General features: G+C 37.3%; 1 protein-coding gene across 1 annotated transcript in view; it reads right to left on the reverse strand.

The window, feature by feature from the left end:
* Positions 1–20,889, reverse strand: part of LOC132559428 (inverted formin-2-like) — a 48,842-nt gene extending 27,953 nt beyond the window's left edge. The window contains exon 1 of the mRNA XM_060224042.1: positions 20,166–20,889. Coding sequence (XP_060080025.1) covers positions 20,166–20,889 — 724 coding nt within the window. The remainder of the gene's footprint in view (positions 1–20,165) is intronic.
* Positions 20,890–27,208: the final 6,319 nt, after the last annotated feature.

Here is a 27,208-nt window from a genome sequence, read left to right on the forward strand (position 1 = left end):
TAAAATCAGTTAAATCACGTTTTGTGCTTTTCACCAGTAAACACAACCTTTGTGAACCTGATAGCATGGACGAGCCGTCGTGGTTGAAATCAAACATCCATCTTTACATTATCATGCCGACAGTCGACGCCATCAATACAAATTCAATAAACAGGTAACGAAGAGTGAAGTTTTATTTTCATTAACAAAATCACCTATACTTGTTCAGTATCGGTGGAAACTAAATCAGATTAAGAGGGCATACATCTATCTGTTAGGATGGATACTGTACAACTTGTAGGGAAAGAGGCACAGGTATGTAAAGAATGATAGGAAAAGGTACAATATATAGGGACTGGCAGTAAAGAGACAATCTATAGGGACTGACAGTAAAGGGACAATCTATAGGGACTGGTGGTAAAGGGAAAATCTATAGGGACTGACAGTAAAGGGACAATCTATAGGGACTGGCAGTAAATGGGATAATCTATAGGGACTGGTGGTAAAGGGACAATCTCTAGGGACTGGTGGTAAAGGGACAATCTATAGGGACTGGCAGTAAATGGGATAATCTATAGGGACTGGCAGTAAAGGGACAATCTATAGGGACTGGCAGTAGAAGGACAATCTATAGGGACTGGCAGTAAAGGGACAATCTATAGGGACTGGCAGTAAAGGAACAATCTATAGGGACTGGCAGTAAAGGAACGATCTATGGGGACTGGCAGTAAAAGGGACAATTTATAGGGACTGGCAGTAAAAGGAACAATCTATAGGGACTGATGGTAAAGGGACAATCTATAGGGACTGGTGGTAAAGGAACAATCTATAGGGACTGGCAGTAAAAGGGACAATCTATAGGGACTGGTAGTAAAGGGACAATCTATAGGGACTGGCAGTAAAAGGGACAATCTATAGGGACTGACAGTAAAGGGACAATCTATAGGGACTGGCAGTAAAAGGAACAATCTATAGGGACTGGTGGTAAAGGGACAATCTATAGGGACTGGTGGTAAAGGGACAATCTATAGGGACTGGCAGTAAAGGAACGATCTATGGGGACTGGCAGTAAAAGGAACAATTTATAGGGACTAGTGGTAAAGGGACAATCTATAGGGACTGGTGGTAAAGGGACAATCTATAGGGACTGGTGGTAAAGGGACAATCTATAGGGACTGGCAGTAAAGGGACAATCTATAGGGACTGGCAGTAAAGGATCGATCTATAGGGACTGGCAGTAAAGGAACGATCTATGGGGACTGGCAGTAAAAGGGACAATTTATAGGGACTGGCAGTAAAAGGAACAATCTATAGGGACTGGCAGTAAAGGGACAATCTATAGGGACTGGCAATAAAAGGGACAATATATAGGGACTGGTGGTAAAGGGACAATCTATAGGGACTGGCAGTAAAAGGGACAATATATAGGGACAGGCATAAAAGGGACAATCTATAGGGATTGGCAGTAAAAGGAACAATATATAGGGACTGGCAGTAAAAGGACAATCTATAGGGACTGGCAGTAAAGGGACAATCTATAGGGACTGGCAGTAAATGGGACAATATATAGGGACAGGCATAAAAGGGACAATCTATAGGGACTGGCAGTAAAAGGAACAATATATAGGGACTGGCAGTAAAAGGACAATCTATAGGGACTGGCAGTAAAGGAACAATCTGTAGGGACTGGCAGTAAAAGGGACAATATATAGGGACAGGCATAAAAGGGACAATCTATAGGGACTGGCAGTAAAAGGAACAATATATAGGGACTGGCAGTAAAAGGACAATCTATAGGGACTGGCAGTAAAGGGACAATCTATAGGGACTGGCAGTAAAAGGACAATCTATAGGGACTGGCAGTAAAGGAACAATCTATAGGGACTGACAGTAAAGGGACAATCTATAGGGACTGGCAGTAAAGGAACAATCTATAGGGACTGGCAGTAAAGGGACAATCTGTAGGGACTGGCAGTAAAAGGGACAATATATAGGGACAGGCATAAAAGGGACAATCTATAGGGACTGGCAGTAAAAGGAACAATATATAGGGACTGGCAGTAAAAGGGACAATCTATGGGGACTGGCAGTAAAAGGAACAATCTATAGGGACTAGTGGTAAAGGGTCAATCTATAGGGACTGGTGGTAAAGGGACAATCTATAGGGACTGACAGTAAATGGACAATCTATAGGGACTGGCAGTAAAGGGACAATCTATAGGGACTGGCAGTAAAGGATCGATCTATAGGGACTGGTAGTAAAGGAACGATCTATGGGGACTGGCAGTAAAAGGGACAATCTATAGGGACTGGCAATAAAAGGGACAATATATAGGGACTGGTGGTAAAGGGACAATCTATAGGGACTGGCAGTAAAAGGAACAATATATAGGGACTGGCAGTAAAAGGACAATCTATAGGGACTGGCAGTAAAGGGACAATCTATAGGGACTGGCAGTAAAAGGGACAATCTATTGGGCGTGGCAGTAAAAGGACAATATATAGGGACTGGCAGTAAAGGGACAATCTATAGGGACTGGCAGTAAAGGGACAATCTATAGGGACTGGCAGTAAAACAACAATCTATAGGGACTGGCAGTAAAAGGAACAATCTATTGGGCGTGGCAGTAAAAGGACAATCTATAGGGACTGGCAGTAAAGGGACAATCTATAGGGACTGGTGGTAAAGGGACAATCTATAGGGACTGGCAGTAAAGGGACAATCTATAGGGACTGGCAGTAAAAGGGACAATCTATAGGGACTGGCAGTAAAGGGACAATCTATAGGGACTGGCAGTAAAAGGGACAATCTATAGGGACTGGCAGTAAAAGGGACAATCTATAGGGACTCGCAGTAAAGGGACAATCTATAGGGACTGGCAGTAAAGGGACAACCTATAGGGACTCGCAGTAAAGGGACAATCTATAGGGACTGGCAGTAAAGGGACAATCTATAGGGACTGGCAGTAAAGGGACAATCTATAGGGACTGGCAGTAAAGGGACAATCTATAGGGACTGGCAGTAAAGGGACAATCTATAGGGACTGGCAGTAAAGGGACAATCTATAGGGACTGGCAGTAAAACAACAATCTATAGGGACTGGCAGTAAAAGGAACAATCTATAGGGACTGGCAGTAAAAGGACAATCTATAGGGACTGGCAGTAAAGGGACAATCTATAGGGACTGGTGGTAAAGGGACAATCTATAGGGACTGGTGGTAAAGGGACAATCTATAGGGTGTGGCAGTAAAAGGAACAATCTATTGGGCGTGGCAGTAAAAGGACAATCTATAGGGACTGACAGTAAAGGGACAATCTATAGGGACTGGTGGTAAAGGGACAATCTGTAGGGACTGGCAGTAAAGGAACAATCTATAGGAACTGGCAGTAAAAGGGACAATCTATAGGGACTGGCAGTAAAGGGACAATCTATAGGGACTGGCAGTAAAGAGACAATCTATAGGGACTGGCAGTAAAAGGGACAATGTATAGGGACTGACAGTAAAGGGACAATATATAGGGACTGGTGGTAAAGGGACAATCTATAGGGACTGGCAGTAAAGGGACAATATATAGGGACTGGCAGTAAAGAGACAATCTATAGGGACTGGCAGTAAAAGGGACAATGTATAGGGACTGGCAGTAAAACAACAATCTATAGGGACTGGCAGTAAAGGGACAATCTATAGGGACTGGCAGTAAAAGGGATAATCTACAGGGACTGGCAGTAAGGGGACAATCTATAGGGACTGGCAGTAAAGGGACAATCTATAGGGACTGGCAGTAAAAGGGACAATCTATAGGGACTGGCAGTAAAGGGACAATCTATAGGGACTGGCAGTAAAAGGGACAATCTATTGGGACTGGCAGTAAAAGGGACAATCTATAGGGACTGGCAGTAAAAGGGACAATCTATAGGGACTGGCAGTAAAAGGGATAATCTATAGGGACTGGTGGTAAAGGGACAATCTATAGGGACTGGCAGTAAAAGGAACAATCTATAGGGACTGGTGGTAAAGGGACAATCTATAGGGACTGGCAGTAAAGGGACAATCTATAGGGACTGGCAGTAAAGGGACAATCTATAGGGACTGGCAGTAAAGGGACAATCTATAGGGACTGGCAGTAAAGGGACAATCTATAGGGACTGGCAGTAAAGGGACAATCTATAGGGACTGGCATAAAGGGACAACTATAGGGTGGTAAAGGGACAATCTAGGGACTGGCAGTAAAAGGGACAATCTATAGGGACTGGCAGTAAAGGGACAATCTATAGGGACTGGCAGTAAAGGGACAATCTATAGGGACTGGCAGTAAAGGGACAATCTATAGGGACTGGTGGTAAAGGGACAATCTATAGGGACTGGCAGTAAAGGGACAATCTATAGGGACTGGCAGTAAATTGCGAAAACAAGAACACCGTCCATAACCATGTATTTTACACGTTAGGAATAAGACATGGGTCATGGAGAACAAGCAATTCCGTATCAACGTGTACAGTATTGGAATTATGGATTCTTTATACAAAACTCCGTTTATTTGTGTTGTACACCTGAGGCACACAACCTTTATCTCCCGACACTGATATTACGTGGGTGACAGTGTCGTCCATTAATTGACCATAGCAAAATAGTATCCGCGCCATGAAGCTTCAGGCCTGCCACTAAAGTCGCTGATCACATATCAAGTCACGGATAGAAATAATCCAATGCGAATTCGAATGCCAATTCTTACGTCTGGTTTCAGAAGAGAAACTATCAGAAAATAATAAAGACCATATATTTATTTGATCCAATGAGAATTTTATTTGCTTTGTATCTGCTAGTTTGTGTAAAATACATTTTCCTGCATCGATATTGAAGTATTGCACTAATACATCACTGTACTGATATAGAATTTTAGAGGACATTTGGTTTCTCCAGTAAACCTCCAGTAAACCTCGAATCTATACATGTTACGTGTACAAGAAACACAACAGACAATTTATATAATGAGGTTTCTTCAATAAGTTAATTAGATTAATGATATTACGTCCTTGAGACACACCAGAGTATACGGAGACGTTCAGGACTTCACCATAACTGTCATTACCTAGTTATTACCAGTTGTTGTAATGAACACGGAGATCATTTAGAGATATGTTTGAAGTGTCTGGAGAGGGCTGTACGCGTCGTGGAGTGCAGTATAAACATATGAACGCAGATCGTCGTTTATATATGGTGGATAAATAACAGGTTTTATAGTCACATGTCAGACAGCGTCCAGCGTCTACAGTGTGACCTTGGTCTGCGGCTATCTAAACCTGTCAGTATCAGTGTAGATCGGACTTACTTCTCAAACTCGACCCTTTTATATTTCCTTAGTCACGACCACTCTGGCAGTGTACGTGGATGATAGAAAAAGAAACTGTGTCTCTCCCTGCCATTCCAAACTCAAAGTAATGATTGTTTACTGTCACAGTTTCGATAAACGCAACATAATTCTAATAGAGCTTCGAATTACGTTGATAATGATTATCAAAACCAATATATCAATGCGACTTTCAACGTAAATTGTTTTATAATTATGTATCTAATGGGTCGATGTGTACACGTGTACCCGACCTCCTAGGTCAATTAAAAACATGCAGATTGCGTACTGGTAATTGGGCATCCTTCTAAACATAACAAAACAATAGTTTCCTAGTGCATGACTTCATGCGAGGTAAATAACAAGTGATACTCAGACCAAAGTGGTAAGGTTTTAACCACTTGAGCTTCAACCACTATTTGTAGTGGTCGTACTGGCAATGTCGGTACATGTGTTAGAGGCATTGTTTGTGCTGTCGTGGATATGTATTTAAGGCAACATACTTCATTTCTGTGGGTGGTGTGCGACGGGTATCCCGTATGTTGCTCGGTGAGATAATCACCAGCAACATGGCTCACAATGAACTTGGCCATCCACGGGCGATAAACCCAGCGAACAAGGTAACTGATAATTATACAACTGGCCCCTTGTCAGGGTACACATATTACATATTTAAGCACAAGTACATACCCTGTAGATTACATTACGATAAAGTTTTACATAACATCAGATAAAATATAGTTCATTTAACGTTAATCGTAACTGATATTGTATATGCCACCATCACTATCATCAGACAATACACTGATTTCCCCTTGCATAAGCAATTTCCTAGTCTTCCCGTGGTCTATGTGGTGCAATGTGGTGAATTTTAACGCCTCTCGTGCATTTCACAACACGTCGATTTCAGTGTTTAAGCATTTCCATAAGTCGGATACTACCTTTACCTTTAGGCAATAAAGATATCACATTTTGGATGGTCTTTTATTTAGAGTGCGCACGTGAGTTAATTCATGCGAAAGTAGGTAAGATCTGTCTCGTGCATTTCACAACACGTCGATTTCAGTGTTTAAAAGCATTTCCATAAGTCGGACACTACCTTTACCTTTAGGCAATAAAGATATCACATTTTGGATGGTCTTAGAGCGCGCACGTGAGTTATTTCATGCAAAAGTAGGTAAGATCTGTCAAAAAAAATCAATACGTGTCTGAGCGACACGAAATAAACATCCGCAGGAAGTACTGCACTTGACAAATTACTTCTCTACGCCATGTTTACCAGTCGTCTTACGAGCAGGTCATTGCCGTTTTGCTAATGATATCGACAGTAAGAAATCAGTATGCCAATAAAAAGTATATAGTAGTAAGTAAGTGTGTTGATTGGTCATGTCGTGTGTAAACCGGAAACAGATTTTTATCTAAAGTGTATTCAGCTCGGTGCGTTGAACTAAACCGGAAGCCAGGAAGCTGTTCCGGTTGTTGCTGTTTGGTCGTATCATACATTGTAAAGATCTGTCGAATTATTCAAGATGGTAAAAATTTGTTGATTATTCTCAACACCAACGTTTTCGACATAGATGTTTCCTACTCGTAATGGGAAATTCACAAACAAACCAATACCTTCGTTTAACATTATCAGTTACTACTTCATATGTCTATCAATAATCAATCATTTATTATCTATTTTCAACTAAATGAGTCTAAAAATCACTGCGTTGTCTTTCCATCCTTCTTGTTGTGTAGCAACCCATTTATGTATTTTATCGTTACATGTCAGTTTATTTTTCGAGGAAATAGAATACAGAGAAAATAAAGCAGGTTTGACGACAGCTGAATCATAAAATTGCGATAATATGTAATACTTAAGCGCAGCTGGTTATGTACTACTACGAATTTGATGACATTAAAATTGTAATATATATCTGCCTGAAGGATCTGCTCAGTATTGCGAGGATTATACAATACATTTTCTGTATAAGATAGATTTCACATGTAACACTAAATCTGGTAAACAGAGGAGTACGGTAAACAGAGGAGTACGGTAAACAGGGGAGTACGGTAAACAGAGGAGAACGGTAAACAGGGGAGTACGGTAAACAGAGGAGTACGGTAAACAAAGGAGTACGGTAAACAGGGGAGTACGGTAAACAAGGGAGTACGGTAAACAGGGGAGTACGGTAAACAGAGGAGTACGGTAAACAGGGGAGTACGGTAAACAGAGAAGTACGTAATCACACGATTCTTTTACAACGGCATCAGAAGCTTATGCTGAATAGGGCTGTCGTCATCATCAAATACTCCCCCTTCACCATCCATTTCACCACAGGACATCCAATACATTTATATTTTTGTGAAAATAGCAACAGTATAACATTAAATCATTCCCAATGCAAAATTTAGTTTTCTAATCACGGCTATGTCGGATTGTCCTCTCAGCAGAATGGGTTAGTGTTGTCCCCTTCTTTTTAACATTTTGGATATAATGAGGTAAAAATTCAGATCAATGAGCCGGTATTACTTAATCACAGGATCGATATAAAAACACGACGTAAAATCTTGGCTGTAGTTGTTGTTGGTACTCCCTCACTTGGCTGTGGTTGTTGTTGGTACTCCTTCACTTGGCTGTGGTTAATGTTGGTACTCCCTCACTTGGCTGTGGTTGTTGTTGGTACTCCCTCACTTGGCTGTTGTTGGTACTCCATCACTTGGCTGTTGTTGTTGGTACTCCCTTACTTGGCTGTTGTTGTTGTTGGTACTCCATCACTTGGCTGTTGTTGTTGTTGGTACTCCCTCACTTGGCTGTTGTTGTTGTTGTTGGTACTCCCTCACTAGGCTGTAGTTGTTGTTGGTACTCCATCACTTGGCTGTTGTTGGTACTCCATCACTTGGCTGTTGTTGTTAGTACTCCCTCACTTGGCTGTTGTTGTTACTTCCTCGCTTGGCTGTAGTTGTTGTTGGTACTCCATCACTTGGCTGTTGTTGTTGTTGGTACTCCATCACTTGGATGTTGTTGGTACTCCCTCGCTTGGCTGTAGTTGGTATTGGTACTGCATCACTTGGCTGTTGTTGGTACTCCCTCGCTTGGCTGTAGTTGTTGTTGGTACTCCTTCACTTTCAGAAATGTATTCATGGTCAATGAAATTAAAGTGAAGTTCTGTCGGTAGATTATTGCATTTCTTTAGTGTCATGTTTGATTACCACTGCTCTACTATAAGGGTCTTACCTTTTTATGAATTAAATAAAATCCTTAAACTGACATGCTCATAACTCTGTAAAACAAGAATTGATCGTAACCAAATCATAGCTAGATCTGTATATTATTATTATATAAGTACATGCAAATACAGTTCTGTTTCTGTCTCCGTTAAACAGTTAATATTTTCCTTTCCGATGTGTATCCTCTATATAGACCTACCAACGAAATTGACGTTTACACTTCGGTAAACCTTACGCGTATGAATACATTATTGGTAACCGTGATCTTCCCCTTCAAAGTAGCCGCATCACTGTAACACTCTTAAGCAATTAATGTCAATGCGCAGTGATTTTTTCTTCAGAGTTCTAACATTTAATAAACCATTATTAAATTAAATATGTTAAATAAATATAAGTATAATGATAAAAGGAAAAAAAAATGTAAATTTAGATAGGAAATAATTCAAATAAATGATGCTATATTGTGGAACTATATTTGCTTACGTCTTGTGTATGACAATTGTTCCCGCCAAATTGGAGTCAACTGTTCGGCTATTCCATCAGATGTCGGGTATTCTCGCCTAAGCGCGTAATGTCCAAACAATTGAAACCGGAATTTTTTAATGCGGTATTCTCAAAGAGGAAACCAAAAAAATGTAAATATAAGAAATAATTTAAATTTTTTGTTGTTTACTGGTGTGCAGTTACACACCAGTAAACAACAAAAAATTAAAATTATTTCTTAAATAATCAGAGAGAATGACGGGATGACGGACAAAGGTATAATGTATGCTATATGCCTGCGGTTATGAAATTAAGATCAGAATAACATCAACATTGTGTCTGAGTTATACTCAAATTTCAACGCACGGATTTTTAACTTATGTTTTTTTCACTGCATGACCTAAATTTATACCATGTTTATCTAGATTCCCATGTGGTGAAGTAATATTTAAATTTCACACTGTCAAATTGTTAATTAAAGAATAAAGGTTGTCGGAGTCACCTGTGTATCCGCCATACAGAACGAGATTCTCACCACACTTCAACAGGCGACCTAGCTAGGTCAGCGGTTCAATATGAAATTTAATTCTGTTTACAAACCATGGACGTGATGTATCATATACCTTACATTTATTTATCTGTCTCAAACGCGGGTTGACTCTAAATTGATAAGAGATTGATTACATTTTAAGTTCAAACAGGAGAGCTTTGAGAATGATAAAAACATATCACGTTCAGAAATTGTACAGAGAGTCAGATGACACAATGGCATGTAATGTCTGGCGAAAGTAGTTTAAACGTCTTAAAGAAAATTTAAATTCCGATCGATTTCTCGTAATTTAATCCAAATATCGATTGAAAAGGGCCTTTTCTGAAACCATCTTTTTCCATGCTATGTATCATGGTAAAAAAAATATTGAAAACTTGGATTTGTCAAATAAAATGAATGTTATGTGGAAACATTGTCAATAAAGCTGCCGTTTTAAAATGTGAAATGGATAATACACTAATGCAGATTATCGTGCTATCAGACTTACACAAAACTACAAAATATACAAGTAGTGACGATGGGAAATGCAAAGAGGTGGTGTCCAAAATATAAAAAAGAATGATTGTATGAAAATGGAGTGCAGAAATTAAACACAATCACGTGATCGGTAAAAAATCAATATATAAGGTGTGATAACGAATTCGCACAGTAATGAATTTGTGGTTTAAGTTCTATTTATCCGCATCGTCATCAATTAATGAATTTGAAATCGATAAGACACAGAAATGAAAACTCCGAGGGATATTTTTAGAACTAGTTAGTTGGTTCGGTTTGATTCGTGGTACATTTTGTAATCCTAGTTACCTTCTCATTATAACAACTTCCGGTCCTAAGATAAAACCAATGTTAGAATTTGATTTATTTATAATCATTTTAATTGAATCATCTATTGGATTGAGCGCAAAGGAAGACCCCGACTTGAGCAAAATTTTATCAAAGTGTCAACAAGGTCACCTAGGTGGAATGTTGACAGACTAGAGCTATTTGTTCTAACACGGTCATGTAATCAAGGTGTGAATGCTCACACAGCTAGAATACTGCCCGTAAACAACCTGTAATTGTCTAACCAATCCCTGCCTTCATTGTCACGTGCTTTTAGATGTCAAGAAAAAACTTGTTCGTGGCATTTTTCTGCACGAATAAATTGTAATGAGTATTAAAAAAGTACGTTTCTGAAACTATTTTAACTTATTTAAGTAGTGAAAATGACTACACTGAATGCTGCAATTAAGGTCCAAATGTCAACGAAAGTTCTTAAATAAAACAAAGTTTGAAATTCCTAATCCGCCTAAAACCACAAAGGTAAATCCCGCCTGCAATTTTAATAAGAGCATGCACAATTACTTAGTTGTAGTTTATTGATAAAAACAAGTTGCTGACGCTGGCAGTTCACAGAGATGAATATTGCTTAAATAAGCTTGAAGAAACGGAGTACAATTCGAACAGGTTAGTGACCGGAAGAAAATGGGTATCAACATTAGCAGACAGTGATAAGAAGAAAACAGCTACGGGGCCGCTTCGGTTCTGACGAAAGACGCAAGTGACTCTGCTCCAGCTAGACAGCAGCTCGTAACAACCTAGACGTTTAGCCCCAAGTTACACTCACTACCATCCAGACCGATGAAGATTTTACTTTACTGTGCTGTCTAGTTTTTTGGTATAGTGTTTATCTTTGTTATCCTTTAAACAGAATTTGTGACCACGTAACTTGACACATGTGGTTGCCAGGAGAAAATAATCCGTGTGTTTTGTTTTGTATTAATATGACACTTTTTTTTAGGTTTAAATGTGGAAAATAAAAACATAACAAAAAAATCATGAGTGACATCTATATTGACAACAAGAACGAAACATCAGGAAACAGAATACATATCACGCAATGATATTTAAGATATCTAGAAAACAGTGTACATTCAATATTACAAGGAAATGTGCTGAACACTTTATAATAAACCTATTGTTTAAGGCTGCTTCCGAGAGCCATATCTGATTAACTTTATAGATCAGACAGATTAGTTACAAAACATCCCTCTAAATCTGTTAGTTAGCTGTAAAGCTGGTCTCGTTGAGGTATCTTTGAGATAATATATTTTAAATTCTAAGGATATTTATATGCGTTTTACAACGAATTACACGTGTATTTATGTTTTACACCGAATTACAAGCATACACATTTTACGTCGAAATACATGTATACGATTTACACCAAATTAAATATACAGTGTACTTTTTACACTGAATTACATGTGTAGCGTACAGTTTTCTATCGAATTACATGTGTACACGTTTCCACCGAAACACATGTGTACACGTTTCCACCGAATTACATCAATTACGTGTGTATGTGCTTTACACATCGAATTACATGAGTATACATTTCCACCGAATTACATGTGTACATGTTTCCACCGAATTACATCAATTACGTGTGTATGTGCTTTACACATCGAATTACATGTGTATACATTTCCACCGAATTACATGTGTACACGTTTCCACCGAATTACATGAAACATATGTTTTACACATTGAATTACATGTCTATGTTTTACACATCGAATTACATGTGTACACATTTCCACTGAATTACATGTGCACACGTTCCCACCGAATTACATGAAACATATGTTTTACACATTGAATTACATGTCTATGTTTTACACATTTATTTGCATGTGTATACATTTCCAACGAATTACATTTATTACACGTGTATAAGATTTACACCGAATTACATGTGTTTATGTTTTACAACGAATTACAAGTGTAGACAAAGGAAAATTCGAAGTATGTTTTCACATCGAATTACTATTATGTATGTACGTGTGTGTACATATATATTATAATCCAGATTACACATGTTAGCACAATAATTCGCTACAAATCTAACTAAAAATATACAATAACGATAAAAATAGTTATTAGTATTAGAGGAAAAGTGTGCACTGGTGTCCAAGTCAATTTGTGAAGCAATAAAATAGATGTTTTTTAACTTTTATGACGGGATTTTGTTGTGTCTTAATTTGTAATGTCACATACTAGTTATATGCATGACCGGCTAGAAAGTGCAATTGTTCGTAAATATTCTGTCAGATACACACTTTTATCGTTGGTTATATCAAATTTGGGTTAGGGTTGTTTAAAGGATATCTGGTAATTTATCAATTTATGAAGCGCGCGTGTTACTGTGATAGACGGTGAGTGAAGTCGCACGGCGTCTGTCCACAGCGTAATGTGTAAGGATGACAACACCATGATTACAGAGGAAGACCTCTTCCTTTGTCTGCGAATCTGCGGATATTAAACTGTCAATTTGGATAAGTCCAAGAATAACAGAAATCAATAGACTAGGAACTTCTACAACGATAAATCTTCATTACAAGCTCTCCGAGCAGTTCTTACCGTTTTTTAGCAGGTGTATCGATTTAGGTCTCGCCAGGTGATGAGGCGACATTGTAATCCTTGAAGATGCAAAAGACAGCTAGAAGTGAATGTTAATTGGAATTTATGTCAAATTTATCCGGTAAAGTGCAGATAAAATCTACGCTAAAGCCATTTATATTGTTTCCCTCGTCATAAATCACTATCTGGTAATTATTTATCCATATGATAAAGAAGAGCATTATTTTCCCACAAGCCCGGTAATACCCTGTACCTCGTCCCAAACTGCCCCCCCCATCCCCCTACACTCGTAGCATTATCACATATTTTCACGTTATTTGTACAATATTATGCCAATCCATTTACAATAACATATAGGATTGCTTTTTTTAGAAGTTATAATTCACTTTATTATTGTACATGGTGATTGCCGTCACATTCTTGTCAAATTTAAACATAATATTATTGTCAATCGAAGATGTACCATCAGACACAAGTGCATCAACTTCCCATCGCCTTCTCCAAACAGATAAGCAATTCATCGTACGATTTACAATAAAGATGTGGAAACGCTTCACTTGTTTTAAAACTTGATCAAAATCTTTTGCTGGATTTTGTAAATTAAAGATTTTTACATTAAGCCCCAAGGCAACTTGTGGATTTGCGAACAAAATGGTTTCTAAATTGAGTTTAACGTATAAAAATTGAAAATTTTGTATTAGAATATTTTTCTCAATTCTGTTGTAAAATGGAGACATTCTCAAAAAAGGAGAATCAAGGATTACCACAACTACTAACTGCATTATTAGTAAGGCTAACTCAAAAGATATCATAATTAGAAGAACTACGCTACTGTCTCGATTTTGTATTCAGAATATTTTATTTTGTTTTCCAAGTCCGTAATACATGGAAGGGGTAAAAGGCATGTCAGATGATATGGACTTTTTAAAGAAGTAACTTTAATAAATTATCTTATATATTGCAACAGTTAATAATGATTGGTATGATGCCAGATTTCACTGTTTAAATCTCTTTTAATTTTATTAGGAGTGCAAAACACTAAAATGATGAGCATAAGAGCGAGGTGCCATCTGCATATAGACGAGCGGCATATTCGAAAATGTGTATTGATGAAAATCAGATATAGAAGCGGTCTAAGAATTGACCCTTGTGGAACCCCAGCTTCCATGGTATATACAAAAGGGGATAAGACTCATATAGAAATACCTTATCATGTCTATAAATTAAATAGTTTTCTAATTAAGTATATATTTCGCCCGATATACCATACAATTTCAATGTATTAACAAACATTTATGCAAATCTCTGTCGTGGTTTCAGATATATTGTAAAAATATGTTTTTTCTCTTGAAATGCTGAGCATTTGTTTTTAAAAAATGGCATAACATGGGCTAGGTTTCCACTAATCAGCATAAATCCTTGTCTGTCAAGATATACATATATACTAAAAAGTATTTCAAGCGGAATGGAGACAGTGTCTGTTTTATTTTACAACATATAGTGACTGATCCTATCCCAACCTGTGGCCTTGCCGAGTTTGAGAACGCTAAGCACACCATTAATATCAGATTAACTTATTCTTGTGGAATTCTTACACGTATCAGTTTTAGAGTCAAGAACCGGAATAGCAACCTTTCGTTTCTGTCAACTAATCTCGTTATAGAGCAAATTATTGTTTAGAAAACCATCATGTCTACAATCCCTCTGATTTATCAACTATCCATCACCCCCGTGACGTGGTGTCTTTCTTCCTGAATCAATCCGTTCGTTCTTACACCAGCATGTCAACGCATCACAATGCCAATTAATTCTACATTCTATACCGGTGTGGTGCAATCAACAGCCCAGAACGGAGTCCCGTCTCGGAAATCTAATATCTCATGTTTCGGAAAGTCTCCGGATAGACATTGCAATTTTTCAGACAGGTATTTAAATCCTAACCATACTCATTCCACGTGCAATCACTAAGATACATGTGGGTACACTGCAAGGATTTACTGGGCAATGTCTATATATGGCGATATGGCCATAGATGCCATAGACAACAATAGGTTTTGGAACGTATCGAGAACATTTGCAAAATATAAATTTATATATATGTTCTCGTTCATCATTATTATAGTTCATAACTAGGAATTTTGACTATTTAAGAAAAATCTTACAGAAAGACCGACCTTTCATGAAATTATGTGATAAATGGTTACTGTTCCGTAATACTTCCTCAAGCGGTCACTTTTAATTCTCCTTATTTGGTGGCAAACAACCTAAATATTTCCATCATCATGAGGTACCACATTCCTATTCCGTAATTTGTCGATGTTGCAAAAATTCTACCTAGCACCTTACGACATCCGGTAGTGCTCTTTAGTAATAATTTCTCGGACACCTCTACCATTTTTTTCAGGATGAGGAGACTGTATCGTGACCGACCATTGTCGATTATCATAACAAGTGTCCTTTATTTCTTGTGGCAATTCGGGAGCCTGATCAATATTTTAATACATTTAGAATGTTTATTTTCTTCAGGGTTTCAAAACTAAACCTTGTGGTATAATGATTTGATAAGAAAAAAACTAAGTTTCCCCGGGGGAATTAGTTGTAGTATGTTTTACACATACAGATCGGACGTCGTTAATCAACATTAAGCATTCATCCACATCGGATGCTATCACAGAGCAATAACTGGATAAAATTGCCTGGGAACAAATATCAAACTATTATTAATATCAAAACCTTGTCACAGGCAATTTTATTGCACCAATCTCCCGGGAAAACTAAGAGAAGCGTGACAGAAATAGTGATTGTATAAATAAAGTGTTATTCAGATAAAACTACCAGTCCATGTCATATCCTGTATACAACATATGTGTACTTACACATATATACTTGTTATTGTTGGCTGTAGCCGATAGCAAATCATTATTTAATCCAATTTTACACTCAAGTGTGCTGGAAAACAAATACCGAAATACACACTGTAAACAAAACAGCCATCATTCTATCATACCTTCCATTTATAATGTACCAACTGTACGTACACCTATACATTAATATAATGTGTCTATATATACATAGACATAAAGTACCAGTACAGTGATATAAGGTAAATGTACACTGATATAACGTACCTGTACAGTGATATAACGTACCTGTACACTGATATAACGTACCTGTTCATAGATATAACGTACCTGTACACTGATATAACGTACCTGTACACTGATATAACGTTCCTGTACACTGATATAACGTACCTGTACAGTGATATAACGTACCTGTACAGTGATATAAGGTACATGTACACTGATATAACGTACCTGTACACTGATATAACGTTCCTGTACACTGATATAACGTTCCTGTACACTGATATAACGTACCTGTACATAGATATAACGTTCCTGTACACTGATATAACGTACCTGTACACTGATATAACGTACCTGTACACTGATATAACGTTCCTGTACACTGATATAACGTTCCTGTACACTGATATAACGTTCCTGTACACTGATATAACGTATCTGTACATAGATATAACGTACCTGTACACTGATATAACGTTCCTGTACACTGATATAACGTTTCTGTACACTGATATAACGTACCTGTACACTGATATAACGTATCTGTACATAGATATAACGTTCCTGTACACTGATATAACGTACCTGTACACTGATATAACGTACCTGTACATAGATATAACGTTCCTGTACACTGATATAACGTACCTGTACACTGATATAACGTACCTGTACACTGATATAACGTACCTGTACATAGATATAACGTTCCTGTACACTGATATAACGTACTTGTACATAGATATAACGTTCCTGTACACTGATATAACGTACCTGTACACTGATATAACGTACTTGTACATAGATATAACGTACCTGTACATAGATATAACGTTCCTGTACACTGATATAACTTACCTGTACAGTGATATAACGTACCTGTACATAGATATAACGTTCCTGTACACTGATATAACGTACCTGTACACTGATATAACGTACATGTACATCGATATAACGTACCTGTACATCGACATAATGTAACTGTATATTGACATAACGTACCTGTACACTGATATAACGTACCTGTACATAGATATAACGTTCCTGTACACTGATATAACGTACCTGTACATCAATATAGTGTAACTGTATATTGACATAATGTAATTGTACATTGACATAACGTTCCTGTTTTCGACATAATGTAACTGTACATTGACATAACGTTCCTGTTTTCGACATAATGTAACTGTACATTGACATAACGTTCCTGTTTTCGACATAATGTAACTGTATATTGACATAACGTTCCTGTTTTCGACATAGCGTGTCTGTATATTGACTGGCCGTATAATGATAATGATAACATTGTCAAATTGCAAAATATCATATTACAGCGTTATTATTGAAACGTGCATGAAGTAAACGTCTCCATTTATTTGAAATATAGTATTGACTTCATTGAAATAGCTCGTTAATTATTAATTAATCGCCGAAAAAAACGACTATCTATTCGCTTACTAATTGCCTTCAAAATGTAACACGTTTTCCATTCATCTGTATACATTTTCTCGTATTTTTGCTTTTGAGTTGCCAAATCACATCTTAGCTTATTAGTAACCTCGGCAACCTGTCGTTCTCTTGGTTATTAATATATATTATTTCCGCTTATCAGTTATCTATATGCTGTAAATACTTATTAAGGAACAGGTAAATGTATCCCTAAGTCACATAAAATCTAATGAGCACGTGATATGTACAATATTACCTGGACAACATTCACATGTCAGTGACATGCGCAAACACTGTAACAGATACAATGTGATATAACTATTATTTCATATAGAACTTCAAACTATCATTGATTTTCATGTTTAATTTTTCATGGTGCCTGTCTCTATGTTCATGAATAACATATGATCGGTCGAGTGAAATAGCTGTAAAACAATAGATATATTGAATTCTCCCTAGTGATGACAACATCAGATTTGTCACGAACTTCAAATTAAATTCATGGAGTAGATTTCATTGGTGTTCTCAACCTGATGCCATTTTCAACAGATTATGGTCTTTTTTTAAAGTAAACTCTGCAACCAACAACTGAAAATCTAGAATTAAAAACAAAAATTTAAATGCTAAATGGATTAGGTAACGCACGTGGGGTGATGTTTGTAGTGTTTTATCAGTTATCACACCTACCTCATAACGGATACAGACATGAGAATCTGATGGCTGGTGTTGTTAACATTTCAGATCTAACCACTGCACATTCGTCTGGTAACGGCGGTCTGAGGCCATCCGTTTTATTGATATACAGAATAAAGGATTTTAGGCAATAGGAAAGTTTATCATATGAGATTGTATCTACACAATATAGTATTTACAAATCATTAGCTGGAACTAGTGTCCAGAATACAGCTGTTCTTATCATGTAATTGATAATGAACAATCAATTTTAATTTCTATTTCGATATTAAACGATACATTGACCATTTAATTGTTATATTATATTACATTTATATTATATTATATTGTATTACATTATATTGTATCTATATTATATTATATTATTTTATATTATATTAGGCGTGTGATAACACAAAGACGGATACAGTTGTAATTAATTTTCGCCAATGTAGATGGGCTAGCCAGAACATGAAAAATTAAATTGAGAATATTAATGAGGTGTCTTAGATCGAAAATCAAAAGTTGACAAATCCAATCTGCTGACAAGACAAATTACATAATTAACATATCCGATGTCATTATTATCAAAGTCAGGATAGGGGCAGGTTACCGGATAAAGTAAAGGTGCAGTCGCCCACACTCACACTCCTTACAATTTAAAAATCCTAGTTACCACGAAATGCATTTTATCTTGACTTGGGTTCATGAATGGCTTTCAAAGTGTCAAAAGAAAAAAAACCTAACACTAACATATTTACAACAATAACATACTGAGGTTTCATACGGTCGCACATTCACAAGAATGCTTTATTTGTAAAATTTACACACAGCTCGGGGTGATTCATTTCTGCGGTTTTACAGATAACTTGTCTACATAAACCGGTTTCTTACCGCGGGTTTCGTAATAGTGCTGGTTGATTTGTCCATTATAGTCATGGTTCTTGTCACGTGGTGTGGTGTACTTGATAAATGCATGTTTAAAGGGTTGAATGTGATAAAGCAGGTAATGTAGGGGTCACCCCACAAAACGTGTTAGGGTTTAGTCAAGAAAACACGTACAGCAAACAAACGGATGATCCCTACGGATGGACTCCACTGTCCAGTTTAAAACAATTACATTAGCGTGTCGATCAGAAAAGTCACCACGGACTCCCAGCTCTACTACGCAACAGCAGTACATGTAAACCACACAGTTGAATAATACGTGCAGCGTATAAAGCTGTTAAGTATTTTGATATCAAAGTCTCTTTGTTTTAAATGAAGTCTAGTCACGAATTTTTGTTTTGTTTTACATCTTCAATGCTGTTTACTACACTAAAAATGTCGTCAGTTGAAATCCGAATAGTGTACTCATTTATGTGTTGAAGGTTTGTGAACTGTATCTATCAACTTTTCCGTTCTACCGTTCTATGGTAAGGATGTTACCTGTCTTGTACAGGACATAACAGACAGAGACGTTTTTCGGTGAGTGTGTTATAAGCGTCTTTGATATTTTTTGCAAAAACGATTTAAATCTCATTTCATTTACTGATCAAATATAAATAAGTAGCATGAATATTCTTAACAGTTCGAATGCATTTATTTGTTTTGAAACTTGTATATTGGGATCAATTATGCTGAAGGAAAGAAATGGTCTTTTAATCAATAGAAAGCGCGGTGACTATACTACCTTATATTAGCATGTCGTTCCATATCGTGTTTTAAGGGTCATTTTTTATGCTACAACAGTCTTGTAGAAGAATGAAGATTTCCCTCTATGGGCACACCACTATTTCTGGTAAATTAAATTGACAGCCAACAGGCATAGCCTAGACTGACTAACTAATATGTGGTCCTACAGTCGGAAATCAAGAACCATGTTTTTACGTGACTTTTTAAAGCGAATGTACCGGTCTTGGTTGATTTTTACTGTGATATATAGTCAGCCATACATAGTGACTGGTACCTGTGGGAAAAACTTACTCACCTTTGACAAGCTTTTTGGTGTAAGCTCCGTTCAGTACCAGGTAATCCAAGCCGAGTCTGGAGTTTAAAACACTCTTGATGCAAGCTACGCATTCCAGTAGGAGCATGGCGTCTGACAATTGGTTTACTCTCTTACTCCCAACATTGTCAACGATATCAAACAAACGATCCAATCCGCCGTTATCCAAAAATCCCTGGATCCAATCCGCCTTACTGTGCTCAATCTTCTTTTTTAACGAACTCAAAGACTTCATGCTGAAAGTAGGTAAAGTTATGATTTCCACACATATCTCGGGATCACAATTCTCCAAGTCTGGATGTAAAAGAGTCTCGCTTATTTTCTTGCGCAGTTTCCATTGTTTTGCAGACTTTTTATTTCCAGTAATTTCGGTGTCTTTTTCGGAATCGTTTGAGCTGTCTAATCCCTCCATTTCACTGTTATCGGAGTCTTTGTATTGCTGTAAGTCGTCTGCTCCTCGCCGCACCGAAGTATGGATTTCAACAGTTGTGTCACCCTCGAGCGCATTCCCGTCCTGACTATCAATGCCTGGCTTGCATTCATTGATGATATCTGACGCTTGTGTCGTCTGCGGTTTCTGTTCGGAACTCTCTAGATCTGCCATAGCTTCCTCTTCCATTTTTTGCCGTCGTTTGGAACGCTTCTTTCTTTTCCATCCAGTCAGCCGCGAGGCCGTTCGCCGGATTGATCGGAGAAACGAGGACATGTTTTCGTCTGAAATAAACGAACCATGACGAAACAAAATGAAGCGTCTTTTTACACATGATACATGTTTTTCCTTAGTTTTATGTTCATAATCTACAATCCTTTATACAATCTACTTATGCATTCGACCATGACAGAGCCTTGTTTTGTTTCTAGTGACATAACTACTTATCGCAACCTCAAGGTTTATATTCTGGAATGTAAGGGTCACCAGCATGCACAACAACTACCAGCTACAGTATGTACATACACATACCGGATGTCTATATAAACATATAAGTAAAATCTCGCCTTTTCTGTCTGTACATGTGGCGTATAAAACATAATTATTAAGATATACTGAATCATACAGATTTGTAGGCGTCCATTTTCATATTAAACGCCCATGCAGTTATCTATCTATTGGCCACACCCTTTAAAACAAGTTCAACATATTCTGACCGGCTTGAATGAATCTTTGATTATGAATCATATAAAGTTATTAATAGTAATTTGCAGTATTTCCAGTATTGACTTTACCTTGCTATTCCAGGCGGTTCCAACTATATAACAGTGCTGTTTCATACAATACCATCTACACACAAATATTACAGTGTGAAATTTACGACACGAAAGTAAACAAAGTTAAATGTACATATACAACACACCTGTCTTGGCCTACTTGGCCGTCTCAGGTGTGCGGAGAAGTAAGATTACTGTTAACCTAAGGTATGACCCGAATGGTCTACCCGGAAATGACCAGTGGCAACGGGTTTAAACGTCACACAGGGGTTTAAATGTCACACACGTGTTAAAATGTCACACACGTGTTAAAAGAATCACGGAATGAGTAGAGAATATTACCTTCACGTGTAAAAGTCACTGAACTCTTCGTCATTTGATACGAGGGGTGGGGGTGGCGGGGATAGGACCTAACAACAAGTCTTGATATGATTATGTGTTTAATTTTTTCAATAATTCAACCTTAATCAATGTATGTAAACTCTGGTTCTAGTCCGTGGCTCAAGGTTTCATTTATTCCCGAGAGACAAACCTACAAGTCACACTACAAACATGGTGTAGTATATGTACCATGTCGTTCTTGGGACTTAAAAAACTTTCAACGATTAATAAACCCCTCAATCAATTCCATAACTGTTATCAGAACTGCAGGAAGCTTGTCAGTGTTACTTTGTATACATAAGGAGATATATACAGCAATCACATCCCACACACCCGAAATAAGTCAAACAAACACATCAAATAAACACCCCGGAAATAAGTATAATAAACACATTAAATAAACACACCGGAAATAAGTATCACAAACACATCATACATACACCATGAAAGAAGTATTACCGATACATCATACATACACCCCAAAAAAAGTATTACCGACACATCATACACACACCATGGAATAAGTTTTACCGACACATCATACACACATCATGGAATAAGTTTCACCGACACATCATACATACCGATACATCATACATACACCCCAAAAAAAGTATTACCGACACATCATACACACACCATGGAATAAGTTTTACCGACACATCATACATACACCCTAAAATAAGTGTTACCGACACATCATACATACACCATGAAATAAGTGTTACCGATACATCATACATACACCATGGAATAAGTATTACCGACACATCATACATACACCGTGAAATAAGTATTACCGATACATCATACATACACCATGGAATAAGTATTACCGAAACATCATACACACACCATGGAATAAGTTTTACCGACACATCATACATACACCCTGAAATAAGTATTACCGATACATCATACATACACCCTGAAATAAGTATTACCGATACATCATAAACATATATCCCGGAAATAAGCGTAACCAACATATCATACAAGGTACAAGTACATATACACACCCGGAAGCAATTGAATAAATCGTTATGTACATAACATATATTTGGAAATCAGTATTTCTAACATGGTCTAACGTACCATTTGTTTGGGGTTTTTTTTGTTTTGTTTTGTCAGGAATGTGTTAGAGAAAAAATCATTATCGATAAAGTTGCACTAGGTTTCAAGCCTTTACGAGAAAATTTCTTTTGTGATTTATTTTTGGAAGAGTCCAAACTCAAATGTCTAGACAGAACATCATGAAATATGCATACACCTTCGTTTAAAGAATTTAAGAATTTCGAGTTTTCCATAAAATCGTTTTGAATTTTAAAGTACATTACTTTTGTGATTTACTTAGTCAGTCTTAAAGATTTCCGAATTATAACGCTATAACGCAAATCTTTTTAGATCGAATTAAGGAACCACAACATTAGGTGTAAAAAGCTTTAGGACTTAGAAACTGGATCTGCCAAATTTGATTTACGGTTATGTGTTAAATCGTGGAACACTTCGGTATAATCAGTTATACCTCGAGGTCATTTTTATGCCGTGACACAATATTACATGCATCGGGTGTCGTTTGGCGCGTTTGTAACATTCCTTGTGACAGCCATAACTACATGTTAATGCATCTGTGGTGTTTTTCTGAGTACGTACAGATAACTATGATACATGTGATGGCGATCAGACATATCTTATGTAAAATAAAAAGTAATCTACTTTATACTTGTGAATAATTAATATGTTCATCACAAGATATTGATGACGTATAAATTGACACAAATGACAGGTTCCATATGTTTCAACGCCCACACAATGTTTTCTATAATTCATAACTCTTACCGGATTTTAATTACCTTTTTATTTTCCAACTTAATTCTGAGGCGTCATTGAGTATGTAAAGGATACAATATTTCCTTTCAAACTGGACTATTAAGGAGAAGCGGGAAGGACGATATACAGCATCTCATTAATAAACAAAATAGTGGCGGGTTAACCAAACCAACGGTAGAATGTAAACAAATGTGTTGGATACGTCACAGATCAATAACGAAGAACAGGTAAAATAAAGCTAGGGATATAGAGTGTTTTAATCTGTAGGACAATAAACAGGAAACAGATGGAAACGATCTACCAGAAATATGCGAGCTATCTACTATCTTAGTAAATTAATTGCTAATTCACCGAGCACTTGACATGTGTTAAGTATATGTGTATCTGTCGTATCGATACAGATGCCTACGGGGCAATGACATTTGTAGACAGAAACACGGGCCTACCTTGTGCAAAAAAACTAGATAACGTACTAAACATATCGTTTTTTCCCTCTTGCTCTCTGTCTCTCTCCTTCATGTTGTGAACATCTATACAAAGAGTACACGGCGACTAAACACTTACCTGACATATCTGCAGACATGCTATCCGTCTTCGTGGACGAGGTTTAAGATATCCTTACTGGTATGGTCGCTGATGGGGTGCTTCAAGTATATCAAACCTCATGTCATCTCAGTGCGTTACTCAGCACATAGCCACACGCGCTTAAACTATCTGATGGCTTCACTCCACGCTACATATAACGTTAAATAAGCGAATTCTGTTTTTATCCGACAGAGGACACTCCCAGTCGCCGGTCGGAAGCAAGCCGATAACAGGGAATTTGTCACCACATCGTTTGCTGTGAACTGGGAACCAGGGTTGTCGCGATTTGTAATGGCTGGAACTAAATTGTCTGGATGTCCCCGTCATGTAACATATCACACTTGACTTATCATCATTGGTCCATACATTTTCTATTGTGTCCAAGAAAACTGTTGCTAAGCTCACGTAATCCCATATACATGTAGAGGGTTAAGAAAATTGATGGCGTCGTTCTAAGAATATACATATAAGTCAGATTAACTTGTATATACATTGTTACAAGGTTAATCACTTAATCCTAGTTTGCTGGGTTACCATTATAATCTTTTGTGATATTAAACCATTTAAGAGTTTTAGTATTTGTCTTCTACCGTATAGTTTGTTTAAGATTATTTCCGTTTTGGATAGCTGTGTGTTTCACTGGTTGATGACTCTTATGACCTTTTATGTGTTGACGGGATGTTAAGAACGTAATAATAATAATAATATTTTGCTGGGATAAATCTAGGTCTTCATCATCGCAGCTAAATCATTCTGATTTTAGTGGTTAAATAATTGAACAATACAGAGTATTTTTTTTACTTTCTATTTGTAAAAACATACCCGTTACCTCAACGTTTAGTTTACAAAGCATTCACCAATGTGTTGCGAACTTTGAGGGATATTAGTTTCGGTGCCACTGTCTTCGCGATGTTTAATAGCTTGGAACTACTACAGACGAAACGCTATCTCTGATGTCTAAATAATTGTAAATTATTGTCTGTGTAGACATTTCAAAAGCGATTATCAATGCCTGTGTTTACTCATTCTTTGAAACTGTGATGGAATATGTAGAGTGTTTCGAAGTCGTAAATCGTTTCATCGATTTTAATCGTACCGACGTTTCAGTTCGTTGACCTTTCTTTGATCAAATCAGATCTTTTGAGGTATGGAAAATGACACTTTACGTAATCACTCTTCTGTTATATCAGAAAGGCGACTTTTTTTCTCCAAGAAAACACTTTAAGGACAATCCCCTCGAGTCCTCTGTCTTTTCTTCAGATAGGTCATGGTACGCACGTATGTGGAACAGTCGAGAGAAGGACTTTGGAACAGTCGAGAGAGTGAGAGTGTTGTGAAGCAGTGGGCTGACTATTGACACGACCAACACTAATAAACTTACTATTAATAAAAATGAGTTGTAATATATTAGTGTATATGATGTAAGTGTATGTGTTTATCATAACGTCATATTTTTATGGAAATTCTATTTATCTCTTTTGCACAATCCTTTTGCTTTTTACGACAATAAAACCTGTTTTAAGTACATTAATTTTTACTTGAAAGTGATGTCTAAGTGTAAACAGGAAGACATACTGTGTTATTGTTGTCAACCTCTCCAGGTCATATCGGGTTTCACTGGTTTTGTGTCCTGTATCTTTATTCCACTGGTGGGTTGTTCTAATGATTTCGTGTGTTGAGAAGTACACGATGGGTCACTCAGTTTTCCTACACATAGTCCTCGTCGTTAGCTGTGCGCTATTGACTCGATCAACGACTTGGACTTTGATATTGTTATTGTTATATGTTGGGGACTGCATGAACCTTTCTCAGATTTCATATCTATGTTTACCTGGTCCCCTAGATGTGCCGTTTTGATTTCGTTACTGACAAAAAAGCTAAAATGACCTACAGATGTCTATCTTTGATTTTGACAACGAAAGTTTGATAATATTTCTTTAGAATGGCTTAATGGTTCCAACAGGAGATCATAGTGAATTTGACAGTAGAGCTAATATCCCTGCCCCGTAACTAACATCCCTGCCCCGAAACTAACATCCCCGCCCCGTAACTAATATCTCCGCCCCGTAACTTACATCCCCGCAAGTAACTAATATCTCCGCCCCGTAACTTACATCCCCGCAAGTAACTAATATCTCCGCCCCGTAACTTACATCCCCGCAAGTAACTAATATCTCCGCCCCGTAACTTACATCCCCGCAAGTAACTAATATCTCCGCCCCGTAACTAACATCCCCGCCCCGTAACTAACATCCCCGCCCCGTAACTTACATCCCCGCCCCGTAACTAACATCCCCGCCCCGTAACTAACATCCCCGCAAGTAACTAATATCCCCTCCCCGGTCTCCGCAGTTGAAAAAAAAAATTTGTAAATGAACCAACCATACATATATACACTGACTTTGAAGTTGAAATCCACAAATACATACACACCTACCTGTAGTTTCACTATTTAGTACATTGTGTGTAGTTTCACTGAATTCAGCTCACAACATAAAGGTTAGAAGTAGCAGTTTGGGAAAGATTTTGTCCAAATAAAGACATCCTTTTGGTTACTATGGCAAGCAAAGAAGAACCATTGTTTTGGAAAATGGTACCAATGTATATCCATTTCCATAGCAACAATTCTGGAGACATGTGATGTGTCATATTAAAGGCTATGATAAGCTACACAATTCAACAAATTGTTTCAAGGGGAAAAAAAGGAAAAACGTCTGCACATTTGAATATGACCCCTAACATTTCTGTATAGTTTCGTTGAAATGTGTTCCCATATTTAGTAGAAGTCTGGAAAAGATCACTGTATTTATAGTTCTTATGTGACTACCATGGCAACTAAATAACATCGGATGTTTTGGAAAATAGTACTGCTGTAATTACCATCCTGCTAAGCCTTTCATTTACATATTTTCAATGTCTCAATTTCGATCAATGAGAAACCCCCTTTTATGTTTCCATATTAACTATTGTTTTGAAAAACAGGATGTGTCAAATTACAGGCTTTGATAACTTACACTATTTTA

This window comes from Ylistrum balloti, unplaced genomic scaffold (genome assembly GCF_031769215.1).
Source record: "Ylistrum balloti isolate Yb309-2 unplaced genomic scaffold, AGI_CSIRO_Ybal_v1 Utg370910, whole genome shotgun sequence".
Lineage (NCBI taxonomy): Eukaryota > Metazoa > Mollusca > Bivalvia > Pectinida > Pectinidae > Ylistrum > Ylistrum balloti.